The sequence below is a fragment of the Bos grunniens genome, chromosome 4 (genome assembly GCF_055505025.1).
Source record: "Bos grunniens cultivar Pamir isolate PY7600 chromosome 4, Bosgru_T2T1.0, whole genome shotgun sequence".
Lineage (NCBI taxonomy): Eukaryota > Metazoa > Chordata > Mammalia > Artiodactyla > Bovidae > Bos > Bos grunniens.
Genome location: NC_141168.1, coordinates 82,403,650 through 82,418,997, shown reverse-complemented (window position 1 = coordinate 82,418,997; position 15,348 = coordinate 82,403,650). Strand labels below are relative to the sequence as shown.

At 37.9% G+C, this 15,348-nt stretch overlaps 1 protein-coding gene across 6 annotated transcripts in view; it reads left to right on the top strand.

The window, feature by feature from the left end:
• The window catches only part of LOC147374448 (uncharacterized), a 103,140-nt gene that overhangs the window by 69,829 nt on the left and 17,963 nt on the right, over nt 1-15,348 (top strand). For 3 of the 6 annotated variants that reach the window (XR_015162776.1, XR_015162777.1, XM_086397187.1), the window contains 2 exons: nt 7,930-8,323; nt 9,717-9,846. Coding sequence is in view for 2 of the 6 variants with exons in the window: in XM_086397187.1 (XP_086253313.1) it covers nt 9,733-9,846 (114 nt within the window). In the remaining 4 variants the exon portion in view is untranslated. Of the gene's footprint in view, nt 1-5,378; nt 5,502-7,929; nt 8,324-9,716; nt 9,847-9,946; nt 10,792-15,348 lie in introns of those variants that run through there. The other 3 variants (XR_015162779.1, XR_015162778.1, XM_086397189.1) reach the window with 3 other exon arrangements.

Here is a 15,348-nt window from a genome sequence, read left to right as displayed (position 1 = left end):
AACTCAATGAAACTAAGCCATGCCCATGGGGCAACCCAAGACAGGAGGGTCATGGTGGAGAGATCTGACAAAATGTGGTCCACTGGAGAAAGGAATGGCAAACCACTTCAGTATTCTTGCCTTGAGAACCCCATGAACAGTATGAAAAGGCAAAATGATAGGATACTGAAAGAGGAACTCCCCAGGTCAGTAGGTGCCCAATATGCTACTGGAGATCAGTGGAGAAATAACTCCAGAAAGAATGAAGGGATGGAGCCAAAGCAAAAAGGGTACCCAGCTGTGGATGTGACTGGTGACAGAAGCAAGGTCCGATGCTGGGAAGAGCAATATTGCATAGGAACCTGGAATGTCAGGTCCATGAATCAAGGCAAATTGGAAGTGGTCAAACAGGAGATGGCAAGAGTGAACGTCGACATTCTAGAAATCAGCAAACTGGAATGGGTGAATTTAACTCAGATGACCATTATATCTACTACTGTGGGCAGGAATCCCTCAGAAGAAATGGAGTAGCCATCATAGTCAACAAAAGAGTCCAAAATGCAGTACTTGGATGCAATCTCAAAAACGACAGAATGATCTCTGCTCATTTCCAAGGCAAACCATTCAATATCACAGTAATCCAAGTCTATGCCCCAACCAGTAATGCTGAAGAAGCTGAAGTTGAACGGTTCTATGAAGACCTACAAGACCTTTTAGAACTAACACCCCAAAATGATGCCCTTTTCATTATGGGGGACTGGAATGCAAAAGTAGGAAGTCAAGAAACACCTGGAGTAACAGGCAAATTTGGCCTTGGAATACAGAATTAAGCAGGGCAAAGACTAATAGAGTTTTGCCAAGAAAATGCACTGGTCATAGCAAACACCCTCTTCCAACAACACAAGAGAAGACTCTACACATGGACATCACCAGATGGTCAACACCAAAATCAGATGGATTATATCCTTTGCAGCCAAAGATGGAGAAGCTCTATACAGTCAACAAAAACAAGACAAGGAGCTGACTGTGGCTCAGATCATGAACTCCTAATTACCAAATTCAGACTTAAATTGAAGAAAGTAGGGAAAACCACTAGACCATTCAGGTATGACCTAAATCAAATCCCTTATGATTATACAGTGGAAGTGAGAAATAGATTTAAGGGCCTAGATCTGATAGATAGAGTGCCTGATGAACTATGGAATGAGGTTCATGACATTGTACAGGAGACAGGGATCAAGACCATCCCCATGGAAAAGAAATGCAAAAAAGCAAAATGGCTGTCTGGGGAGGGCTTACACATAGCTGTGAAAAGACGAGAAGATAAAAGCAAAGGAGAAAAGGAAAGATATAAGCATCTGAATGCAGAGTTCCAAAGAATAGCAAGAAGAGATAAGAAAGCCTTCCTCAAAGAAATAGAGGAAAACAGAATGGGAAAGACTAGAGATCTCTTCAAGAAAATTAGAGATACCAAGGGAACATTTCATGCAAAGATGGGCTCGATAAAGGACAGAAATGGTATGGACCTAACAGAAGCAGAAGATATCAAGAAGAGGTGGCAAGAATACACAAAAGAACTGTACAAAAAAGATCTTCACGACACAGATAATCACAATGGTGTGATCACTCTACTAGAGCCAGACATCCTGGAATGTGAAGTCAAGTGGGCCTTAGAAAGCATCACTATGCAAAACTAGTGGAGATGATGGAATTCCAGTGGAACTATTTCAAATCCTGAAAGATGATGCTGTGAAAGTGCTGCACTCAATATGCCAGCAAATTTGGAAAACTCAGCAGTGGCCACAGGACTGGAAAAGGTCAGTTTTCATTCCAATCCCAAAGAAAGGCAATGCCAAAGAATGCTCAAACTACCGCACAAATGCACTTATCTCACATGATAGTAAAGTAATGCTCAAAATTCTCCAAGACAGGCTTCAGCAATATGTGAACCGTGAACTTCCTGATGTTCAAGCTGGTTTTAGAAAAGGCAGAGGAACCAGAGATCAAATTGCCAATATCCGCTGGATCATGGAAAAAGCAAGAGAGTTCCAAAAAAAACATCTATTTCTGCTTTATTGACTATGCCAAAGCCTTTGACTGTGTGGATCACAATAAACTGTGGAAAATTCTTCAAGAGATGGGAATACCAGACCACCTGATCTGCCTCTTTAGAAATTTGTATGCAGGTAAGGAAGCAACAGTTAGAACTGGACATGGAACAGACTGGTTCGAAATAGGAAAAGGAGTACGTCAAGGCTGTATATTGTCACCCTGCTTATTTAACTTATATGCAGAGTACATCATGAGAAACGCTGGGCTGGAAGAAGCACAAGCTGGAATCAAGATTGCTGGGAGAAATATCAATAACCTCAGATATGCAGGTGACCCCACCCGTATGGCAGAAAGTGAAGAGGAACTAAAAAGCCTCTTGATGAAAGTGAAAGAGGAAAGTGAAAAAGTTGGCTTAAAGCTCAACATTCAGAAAACGAAGATCATGGCATCTGGTCCCACCGCTTCAGGGGAAATAGATGGGGAAACAGTGGAAACAGTGTCAGACTTTATTTTTTGGGCCCCAAAATCTCTGCAGATGGTGACTGCAGCCATGAAATTAAAAGACACTTACTACTTGGAAGGAAAGTTATGTCCAACCTAGATAGCATATTCAAAAGCAGAGACATCACTTTGCCAACAAAGGTCCGTCTAGTCAAGGCTATGGTTTTTCCTGTGGTCATGTATGGATGTGAGAGTTGGACTGAAGAAAGCTGAGCGCCGAAGAATTGATGCTTTTGAACTGTGGTGTTGGAGAAGACTCTTGAGAGTCCCTTGGACTGCAAGGAGACCCAACCAGTCCATTCTGAAGGAGATCAGCCCTGGGATTTCTTTGGAAGGAATGATGCTAAAGCTGAAACTCCAATACTTTGGCCACCTCATGCGAAGAGTTGACTCATTGGAAAAGACTCTGATGCTGGGATTGGGGGCAGGAGGAGAAGGGGACGACAGAGGATGAGATGGCTGGATGGCATCACTGACTCGATGAACGTGAGTGTGAGTGAACTCCAGGAGTTGGTGATGGACAGGGAGGCCTGGCGTGCTGCGGTTCATGGGGTCACAAAGAGTCGGACACGACTGTGCGACTGAACTGAACTGAGGCGTTGGTTTCTAAGTTGCAGTTCTCAAATATGTTCACTAGGTGGCAGAATCTCTTCACCCACTCAGGGTGTTTGGTAATCTGAACCTTGGTGACAGTTCTTTCCCAGGATTTTTTTTTTTTTTTTTTTAATTGATTGTTATGTTGCTTTAGCTTATCTATAGCGGCAGCAGCTAAACTCTTTGCTCTCAAAATGTATGGTGCACAGAATGCTACAGCGTGTTAAATATTTGGTACTAAAAATGTAGCTCTCCACCTAAATTACCTCAAACCATAAATATTTTTATCTCATCCTATGCCCTTCTTTACTAGATAGGCACATAACTGTAGGAAACTATTTCTGTGTTTTCTAAAATATGAATCTAAGGCAATTGGATTAGACACTGTTTATCTATAGTAGACGAAGTCAGTATTATTATTTTTTTTTCTTAATTTAATTTAATTTAATTTAATTTTATTTTTTTGAAAATTTATGCCTTTATTTCAGTTGTTGTGTTGGCAATATCAATCTTAAAATAATGATGAAAAGTTAACTCTTTCCAAATATGGGTATTTTGGGTTATGGTGAAATAGCAGTAGCTTTAAAACAGTATAGTAGCTAGATCCTACCTATCTTTTCCTGGAATGCCCACTTCAACACCAAGTTGTCAGATACATTCCTGAACTTTTGAAGACATTATAATGATGGTAATGTCAGGCCAGGATAAAGAAAAACAGAAATGATCAGAAGACTGAGGGGAAAAAGACATGAGATGGAAAAAAAAATAGTTCGTATTGTCGACACCATCCAGTCTAGCAATTTTTACCGATGCTTTCTGTTTGCTCGAGACAGTTTATTGCTTATATTATTTCTTCTGTTCCTTTTTTTTTTTTTTAATTTTTCAGCACTTTATTTATTTATTTTTTTATTTGATAAATTTAACGCCTTTTATTGCCATACCTCATTTTACTGTGCTTTGCTTTAGTGAACTTTATAGATACATGTTTTTTTTTTTTTTCCTTGTTAATTTTCTGTTTAGTTGATCTATCCATAAGTGTGAGTGGGGTATTAAAGTCTCCCACTATTATTGTGTTATTGTTAATTTCTCCTTTCATACTTGTTAGAATTTGTCTTACATACTGCGGTGCTCCCATGTTGGGTGGATATATATTATATAATTGTTATATCTTCTTCTTGGATTGATCCTTTGATCATTATGTAGTGACCTTCTTTGTCTCTTTTCACAGCCTTTGTTTTAAAGTCTAATTTATCTGATACGAGTATTGTGACTCCTGCTTTCTTTTGGTCCCAATTTGCATGGAAAATCTTTTTCCAGCCCTTCACTTTCAGTCTGTATGTGTCCCCTGTTTTGAGGTGGGTCTCTTGTAGACAACATATGTAGGGGTCTTGTTTTTGTATCCATTCAGCCAGTCTTTGTCTTTTGGTTGGGGCATTCAACCCATTTACGTTTAAGGTAATTACTAATAAGTATGATCCCGTTGCCATTTTATTGTTTTGGGTTCGAGTTTATACACCATTTTTGTGTTTCCTGTCTAGAGAATATCCTTTAGTATTTGTTGGAGAGCTGGTTTGGTGGTGCAGAATTCTCTCAGCTTTCGCTTGTCTGAAAAACTTTTGATTTCTCCTTCATACTTGAATGAGATCCTTGCTGGGTACAATAATCTGGGCTGTAGGTTATTTTCTTTCATCATTTTAAGTATGTCTTGCCATTCCCTCCTGGCTTGAAGAGTTTCTATTGAAAGATCAGCTGTTATCCTTATGGGAATTCCCTTGTGTGTTATTTGTTGTTTTTCCCTTGCTGCTTTTAATATTTGTTCTTTGTGTTTGATCTTTGTTGATTTGATTAATATGTGTCTTGGGGTGTTTCTCCTTGGGTTTATCCTGTTTGGGACTCTCTGGGTTTCTTGGACTTGGGTGATTATTTCCTTCCCCATTTTAGGGAAGTTTTCAACTATTATCTCCTCAAGTATTTTCTCATGGTCTTTCTTTTTGTCTTCTTCTTCTGGAACCCCTATGATTCGAATGTTGTAGCATTTAATATTGTCCTGGAGGTCTCTGAGATTGTCCTCATTTCTTTTAATTCGTTTTTCTTTTATCCTCTCTGATTCATTTATTTCTACCATTCTATCTTCTAATTCACTAATCCTATCTTCTGCCTCTGTTATTCTACTATTTGTTGCCTCCAGAGTGTTTTTAATTTCATTTATTGCATTATTCATTATATATTGACTCTTTTTTTTATTTCTTCTAGGTCCTTGTTAAACCTTTCTTGCATCTTCTCAATCCTTGTCTCCAGGCTATTTATCTGTGATTCCATTTTAATTTCAAGATTGTGGATCAATTTCACTATCATTATTTGGAATTCTTTGTCAGGTAGATTCCCTATCTCTTCCTCTTTTGTTTGGTTTGGTGGGCATTTATCCTGTTCCTTTATCTGCTGGGTATTAAATGGATTTTAAATGAGAGTGGATTTTAAATGAGAGTGGAGGGTGAGAGAACAGACACTCGAGATCTTTCAGCTCATTCCATCTTCCCCCTTAAAGTACATCGTTCTATCAAGTCCGAGACCTGCCAATGCTGTCCTGAGGTTTCTTTCCGCCACAGGTTCAATGAGTTTTAGGAAAGAGCCTGGAGGTGGGACCCCCAACATTAGGAGTCCTTGGGACCAGGTGACTTTTCAGTGCTCTTTGGGTCCCGAGCATCCACCATTCTTTGGGTGCATTATGCCTGGTTTAACTGCATAGGTCCTTAATCATCCTGAAGTGATTTTTGCCCTTTCAGTGGGGACCAGGCACTGCAGGTCCAAGGGGAACCTATAAACTGGCACAACCTGCCCAGTCCCTCAGCTCCATGGCAGTCCTGCCTTGGGAAGCAAGTCTGATTAGTCTCCAGAATATGAACAAGCCTGGGTTTCCTATGCAGGAAAAATTATTGTAGGCATTCTTTTTGTTGTTGTTTATTTGTTTTAATTTTGTTGTTAACTTCAATTTTATATTATATTGGAGTATACTTTTTTTTTTTTTTTGATTAGACTTGGTTTAGCACCCCACTCCAGTACTCTTGCCTGGAAAATCCCACGGACAGAGGAGCCCGGAAGGCTGCAGTCCATGGGGTCACTGAGGGTCGGACATGACTGAGTGACTTAGCTTTCACTTTTCACTTTCCTGCATTGGAGAAGGCAATGGCAACCCACTCCAGTGTTCTTGCCTGGAGAATCCCAGGGATGGCGGAGCCTGGTGGGCTGCCATCTATGGGGTCACACAGAGTCGAACATGACTGACGCGATTTAGCAGCAGCAGCAGGCTTTTGTGGGTTTTTTGTTTTTTTTTTCAAGTGTATAGCAGCTTGATTTATTTATATGGAGACATATACCTACTCGGAGAAGGCAATGGCACCCCACTCCAGTACTTTTGCCTGGAAAATCCCATGGATGGAGGAGCCTGGTAGGCTGCAATCCATGGGGTCGCTAAGGGTCGGACACGACTGAGCGACTTCACTTTCACTTTTCACTTTCATGCATTGGAGAAGGAAATGGCAACCCACTCCAGTGTTCTTGCCCAGAGAATCCCAGGGATGGGGGAGCCTGGTGGCTGACGTCTATGGGGTCACACAGAGTCGGACACGACTGAAGTGACTTAGCATAGCATAGCATAGCATATACCTACTATTTTTCATTTTCTTTTTCCATATAGCTTATTCCTATATTGAATAGATTTTGCCAGTGGTTTACAGTAGGTCCTTGTTTATTACCTAGGTTAGGTATGTTCATGTGTATTTGTTAGTTGCAACCTCCTTACTTAATATCCTGTCCCCCTTTCTCTGTTGGTCACCCTAAGCCTGTTTCCTAAATCTGTGGGTCTCTTTGTTTTGCAAATGTAGTTCATTTGTATCAATTTTTATTTTTCACATGTCAGTTATATCATATGGTATTTGTCTTTCTGTAGTTGACTTACTTCACTTACTGTGTTTATCTCTAGGTCATTTATGTTCCTTTTAGCAGGAAAATTTTATCCATTTTTATGGCTTTGTAATATACCTCTGTGTGTGTGTATGTGTGTGTATCTAACGTCTTCTTTATCTGTTCATCTTTTGATGGACTCTTAATTTGTTTCCATATATTGACTGTTGTATATAATGCTGCTATGATCTTTGTTGGGCATGTGTTTTTTTCAAAATGTGTTTTTATTTTCTTCAGTATATAATAAAAAATGGAATTGCTTAACCATGTCATTGTTTTTTGGGGTTTTTTTTTTTTGTCTTAGTATTCGGAGGAAACTCTATATTGCTTTTCATAGTGGCTGTACCAATTTACATTCTCAACAGGAGTGTACTAGAGTTCCTTTTCTCCACATTTTGGGAACATTTGTTACTTGTAGACTTTTGATGATAGCCATCTTGACAGGTGTGACATGACATTTTATTCTGGTTTTCTTTTGCATTTCTTAGATGGTTAATGATGTTGAACATTGTTTCATATGCCTGTAGGCAATCCCTGTATCTCCTTTGGAAAAACATCTATTCATGTCTTCAGCTAAATTATAATTAGGTTTTTTTTAAACAGACTTATGAGCTTCTCGTATATTTTGGGTATTAACCCCTAATTGGTCATATCATTTGCAAATATTTTCTCCTATTCAATAGGTTGTCTTTCTTTATTTTAATTGATGGTTTCATTGCTGTGTAAAAGCTATTCAGTCTAATTATTTACTTTTGCTTCTGTTTCTGTTTTTCTTTTTTTTTCTGTTTTTTTTTTTTTTTTTCCTGTTTTTCAGTTAAAATTTTTTTTTTTTTTTTTTTTTAGCTGTGCTGTGTCTTTGTTGCTGTGGCTGTGCTTTCTCCAGTTGTGGCCCAGGGGAGGCTTCTCACTGAGCTGGTTTCCTGTGTTGCAGAACATGGACTCTAGAGCTCCAGGCTTCAGGAGTTCCAGTGCACATTCTCAGCAATTGTGGCACACCGCTTAGTTGCTCAGCAGCAAGTAGGGTCTTCCTGGACCAGGAATTGAACCTGTGTTTCCTGCATTGGCTGGTGGAATCTTAACCATTGAATCACTAGGGAAGCCCTTCTTTGTTTTCTAGGTTTTGTTTTGTTTTTTTACCTTAAGAGACTGATCCATTAAGAGAGCCATGAGCTCTCCCCTGGGCCATGGGAGCCCTTGCCTCAGTGTGGAACAGTGTTGTGAAGGAAGCAGGGCTAAGGTGGGCACACGATTCAGTTTGCGACATACACCAGGGAAGCTGGCCAGGGACTCAGGACCCAACTTCATCTCTTCTCTTCCCTTCCTACCTGATTCTCTGTGGGTCTTTCTTACAGCCTTGTTTGTTCAAGAGTCCTTCTGCTAGTTGCCAGTTAGTTTTTAGTGAGAATTATTCTACATGTGGATGTATTTTTAATGTATTTGTGGTGGGAGGAGAGTTCCATGTCCTCCTGCTCTACTGTCTTCATCTCCTCCCTAAAATTAAAAAAAAAAAAGTTTTAAAAATTTTTATAAAATATTTGTTTATTTTTATTCCCCAAAGTTTTTGGTTCATTTTAAATAATTCTGTGTCACTTTGGTTACTTTCCAGCACTTTTCCACTTTGGTTATCTGTTTCCAGCAGATATCGTCAAGCCTGTCTATTGCTTCTTTAAATATACTTGTCATGACTGTTTAATTTGAATATGATAATCCCAGTATTTTGCGCATTTGAAGGGCTGTTTGTGGTCCTGCTGTTATTTTTATTTTTTGATGTTTTTCAGTCCTGAGATCTGCTTGTTTTTTCTGCCTAATTATCTTTAAATTTTTTTTTCCCATTTTGGTATTGTGCCTAAAGTGAAAAATTAAAGTGAAATCTACTCAGTCGTATCCGACTCTTTTTGACCGCATGGACTACATAATCCATGGAATTGTCCAGGCCAGAATCCTGGAGTGGTTAGCCATTCTCTACTCCTGTGGTTCTTCCTGACCCGGAAATTGAACCAGGGTCTCCTGCATTGCAGGCAGATTCTTTACTAGCTGAGCTACAAGGAAAGCCCCATTGTATCTAAACATTTATTTATAGAAATCATTTGAAGCCTATGATATAGTAAATAACATAACTTCCCTCATTTGTTTCTGCCATGTGTAGAAGGTCATCAGTTTAGGACTACTTTAAGATAAAGGTCACAAAATTTCGAGACATCCTAGGACATTTTAGGAGACTAGTCTTATCTGTTCCATACTTAGTTCAGTCTAACCTTTAGAATACCCTATTTCTGGATGTGCTCTTTTTAGACCTTCAGTATCCAATGTGGTTGTTGTGAGGTTCTTGTGGTTTACTTAGAAATGGATTTCTGTGGCCTACTTAATACTGCAATGTTTACTTTATATTACTCAACCACACAAAGCAGTTAATTATTTTTTAACTAAAAATGAAATTATTTAATCTAATTCAAATAATATTTAGTTCCATTAAAAAGAATTTTAATGTAATGGTTCAGAAATTAAACAGTGAATAAACTATTATTCTAAATCCTATTGATAATTAACATCCTGATAAATGTACTTTATGTTTTTAATCCATTTATTAAACATAAATAGCCACCTGTCTGCATTTTTTTTTTTTTTTTTAGAAAAGAATAGAAGGTGATGAGCATATATAAAGGCTTTGGAAGTGTAAATACTGTCTTCTGTTCTGAGTCAAGTACCTCCTGGGAGTATGCTATGATTCCAGTTTCAATTATAAGTTTAAAAATCAGAGAAGTAAGTGCTAATACTAAAATATATTGTCCTCTGAAACAGTTTATATTCTTGACACAATTTAACTACCAGTGAACAATAAGAAGGTTTTTTTTTTTTCTAGTTTTCAACTGTGATGTTTCTAAAATAGTCTACTGAAGAGCAGAGATGGGAAAAAGTAAAGAATGCTGTCTTTAGAAGTATAAGAAGCTGACTAGTGAGGATATCTAATCCAGGAGGACACACCAGGAATCCTTGTTAATGTCTATTCCCTGGAAATACACAACAAAGGTGGAGATTTCCAAGACAAGATTAGACCAGGACTAAAACAAGTGAATGACTAAATTCATCCTCTTAAAGGTCTGGTCTGTAATACAAATGCAGACGAGTATCCTAACACCTCATCATTCAAAGCATGGTCCACGGCCTGCACCCCACTCCAGTACTCTTGCCTGGAAAATCTAATGGGTGGAGGAGCCTGGTAGGCTGCGGTCCATGGGGTCACGGACTCTTGTTCAGTCATTCCTTGACACTAAGCTAATAACAGAAATTTCAGTGGCCATACATGACAAAGGATGTAGACTTTAAAGAATTAATACTGGAAATTTTCTAAGGAAAAGTAAAAACAATGACAACAAGAAGAAATAGAAAAATGGCAAACCTGAGTGGGGACAGGGGGGATCTAATTTCCAGATGTGGTGCATTATTTTATTTCAGTATCTACTTTTAACAAAAACTTTAGATATGTAAAGAATCAGAAAAGTGTGGTCCATACATCAGAAGAAAAAAAAAAGACACACAAAAAACAGCAGCCAAGAGAAGCTATACCTTAGGAAGCTCAGATGTTGGACTTCCGAGACAAAGACTTTAACTCGGCTGTTATAAATATGTTGACAGAACACAGGACAAGTCATACAAAATGCATTTTAATATACTTTTTATCTGCAAAGAGTACAACAACAACCAAAGCACTGGCATTTCAGGATTTTTTTCCTTTTTTCAGAAAAGCTAATTGGCTTTTTTTCAAAGATTCAAGAATTGGGCAGCAGCTCACCTAACAACTAGAAGAGCATTCCCATTTCAGGGAATTTTTAATTTAAAAATATTTAACATGCTAGGCATGGTAAATGGAAAAGGATATTAGGAAATAACACTCTTGTCTCAGAAAACTAAATTATATTCTTATTTATTGGGCATTGTTATTATATGATAGTAAATATTTTTAAAATTGTTAAATTTTTAAAACTTTGCCAACAAAGATCCATATAGTCAAAGCTATAGTTTTTTCCAGCAGTCATGTACAGATGTGAGAGTTGGACCATAAAGAAAGATGAATGCCAAAGAACTGATACTTTTGAACTGTGCTGGACTCTTGAGTGTTCATAGGACAACAAGGAGATCAAACCAGTCAATCGTAAAGGAAATCAACCATGAGTATTCATTGGAAGGACTGATGCTGAAGCTGAAATGCCAATAATTTGGCCACCTGATACAAAGAGCTGACTCATTGGAGAAGACCCTGATGCTGGGAAAGATTGAGGGCAGGAGGAGAAGGGGGTGACAGAGGATGAGATGGTTGGATGGCATCATGGACTGGATGGACATGAGTTTGAGCAAACTCAGGAGATAGTGAAGGAGAGGGAAGCCTGGTGTGCTGCAGTCCATGGGGTCACAAAGAGTCGGACATGACTGAGCAACTGAACAACGACAAATTTTAAAAATTACTGCTTTACATATAAAGACTTAAGTCCATCAACCTTAGATCATAAAAACTTAAAATCACATTGGAGTTGTTCAACGACTAAACATGAGTGGGTTGCCATGTAAAGTAGGTCATTTTGTTTTGGTGGTGGTGAAGTGAAATATACATGTCTGCTTATCAGTGTTGCTTTGGAAAGGATTCTGGTTGAGAGTGAGAATCCTAATTTCCTTTCCAAAGTGATAAATTAAAGATTCTGTTGTGTCTATACAGAAGTGTTGTTTTCCCTAACTTACAAAGTCTCATTTTTATACAAATAAGGTACATTTTGCCTATATATTAATACATAGTGATATTATTTCCAAGCCTACTTAAGGAAGATTTTAGAAATAGAAGTATAAGAGGCACACATAAGTAATGGAAAAATTCAATAGGAAATGACAACAACCCAAAACCTGTGGGACACTGTAAAAGCAGTCCTAAGGGGAAAGTTCATAGCAATACAGGCATACCTCAAGAAACAAGAAAAAAGTCAAATAAATAACCTAACTCTACACCTAAAGCAACTAGAAAAGGAAGAAATGAAGAACCCCAGGGTTAGTAGAAGGAAAGAAATCTTAAAAATTAGGGCAGAAATAAATGCAAAAGAAACAAAAGAGACCATAGCAAAAATCAACAAAGCCAAAAGCTGGTTCTTTGAAAGGATAAATAAAATTGACAAACCATTAGCCAGACTCATCAAGAAACAAAGGGAGAAAAATCAAATCAACAAAATTAGAAACGAAAATGGAGAGATCGCAACAGACAACACAGAAATACAAAGGATCATAAGAGACTACTATTAACAATTATATGCCAATAAAATGGACAACGTGGAAGAAGTGGACAAAATCTTAGAAAAGTACAACTTTCCAAAACTGGACCAGGAAGAAATAGAAAATCTTAACAGACCCATCACAAGCACAGAAATTGACACTGTAATCAAAAATCTTCCAGCAAACAAAAGCCCAGGTCCAGACGGCTTCACAGCTGAATTCTACCAAAAATTTAGAGAAGAGCTAACACCTATCCTACTCAAACTCTTCCAGAAAATTGCAGAGGAAGGTAAACTTCCAAACTCATTCTATGAGGCCACCATCACCCTAATACCAAAACCTGAGGAAGATCCCACAAAAAAAGAAAACTACAGGCCAATATCACTGATGAACATAGATGCAAAAATCCTTAACAAAATTCTAGCAATCAGAATCCAACAACACATTAAAAAGATCATACACTGTGACCAAGTGGGCTTTATCCCAGGGATGCACGGATTCTTCAATATCCGCAAATCAATCAATGTAATACACCACATTAACAAATTGAAAAATAAAAACCATATGATTATCTCAATAGATGCAGAGAAACCTTTGACAAAATTCAACATCCATTTATGATAAAAACCCTCCAGAAAGCAGAAATAGAAGGAACATACCTCAGCATAATAAAAGCTATATATGACAAACCCACAGCAAACATTATCCTCAATGGTGAAAAATTGAAAGCATTTCCTCTAAAGTCAGGAACAAGACAAGGGTGCCCACTTTCACCATTACTATTCAACATAGTTTTGGAAGTTTTGGCCACAGCAATCAGAGCAGAAAAAGAAATAAAAGGAATCCAAATTGGAAAAGAAGAAGTAAAACTCTCACTCTTTGCAGATGACATGATCCTCTACATAGAAAACCCTAAAGACTCCACCAGAAAATTACTAGAACTAATCAATGATTATAGTAAAGTTGCAGGATATAAAATCAAGACACAGAAATCCCTTGCATTCCTATACACTAATAATGAGAAAACAGAAAGAGAAATTAAGGAAACAATTCCATTCACATTTGCAATGGAAAGAATAAAATACTTAGGAATATATCTACCTAAAGAAACTAAAGACCTATATATATAAAACTATAAAACACTGGTGAAAGAAATCAAAGAGGACACTAATAGATGGAGAAATATACCATGTTCATGGATTGGAAGAATCAATATAGTGAAAATGAGTATACTACCCAAAGCAATTTATAGATTCAATGCAATCCCTATCAAGCTACCAACAGTATTCTTCACAGAGCTAGAACAAATAATTTCACAATTTGTATGGAAACACAAAAAACCTCGAATAGCCAAAGTTATCTTGAGAAAGAAGCATGGAACTGGAGGAATCAACCTACCTGACTTCAGGCTCTACTACAAAGCCACAGTTATCAAGACAGTATGGTACTGGCACAAAGAAAGAAATATAGATCAATGGAACAAAATAGAAAGCCCAGAGATAAATCCACGCACATATGGACACCTTATCTTTGACAAAGGAGGCAAGAATATACAATGGATTAAAGACAATTTCTTTAACAAGTGGTGCTGGGAAAACTGGTCAACCACTTGTAAAAGAATGAAACTAGAGCACTTTCTAACACCATACACAAAAATAAACTCAAAATGGATTAAAGATCTAAATGTAAGACCAGAAACTATAAAACTCCTAGAGGAGAACATAGGCAAAACACTCTCTGACATACATCACAGCAGGATCCTCTATGACCCACCTCCCAGAATATTGGAAATAAAAGCAAAAATAAACAAATGGGACCTAATTAAACTTAAAAGCTTCTGCACAACAAAGGAAACTATAAGCAAGGTGAAAAGACAGCCTTCAGAATGGGAGAAAATAATAGCAAATGAAGCAACTGACAAACAACTAATCTCAAAAATATACAAGCAACTCCTACAGCTCAGCTCCAGAAAAATAAATGACCCAATCAAAAAATGGGCCAAGAACTAAATAGACATTTCTCCAAAGAAGACATACAGATGGCTAACAAACACATGAAAAGATGCTCAACATCACTCATTATCAGAGAAATGCAAATCAAAACACAATGAGGTACCATTTCACGCCAGTCAGAATGGCTGCGATCCAAAAGTCTACAAGTAATAAATGCTGGAGAGGGTGTGGAGAAAAGGGAACCCTCTTACACTGTTGGTGGGAATGCAAACTAGTACAGCCACTATGGAGAACAGTGTGGAGATTCCTTAAAAAACTGGAAATAGAACTGCCTTATGACCCAGCAATCCCACTGCTGGGCATACACACTGAGGAAACCAGAAGGGAAAGAGACACGTGTACCCCAATATTCATCACAGCACTGTTTATAATAGCCAGGACATGGAAGCAACCTAGATGTCCATCAACAGATGAATGGATAAGAAAGCTGTGGTATATATACACAATGGAGTATTACTCAGCCATTAAAAAGGATACATTTGAATCAGTTCTAATGAGGTGGATGAAACTGGAGCCTATTATACAGAGTGAAGTAAGCCAGAAAGAAAAACACCAATACAGTATACTAATGCATATATATGGAATTTAGAAAGATGGTAACAATAACCCTATATATGAGACAGCAAAAGAGACACAGATGTATAGAACAGTCTTTTGGACTCTGTGGGAGAGGGAGAGGGTGGGATGATTTGGGAGAATGGCATTGAAATACGTATAATATCATATATGGAATGAGTTGCCAGTCCAGGTTCGATGCACGATACTGGATGCTTGGGACTGGTGCACTGGGATGACCCAGAGGGATGGTATGGGGAGGGAGGAGGGAGGACAGTTCAGGATGGGGAACATATGTATACCTGTGGCAGATTCATTTCGATATTTGGCAAAACCAATACAATATTGTAAAGTTTAAAAAAAAATTAAAAAAATAGGAAATGAAAAAGTAAATTTGTATAATTTTTGTTTAAATATGGGTGGACCTACTTGAGAGGCTAAAATT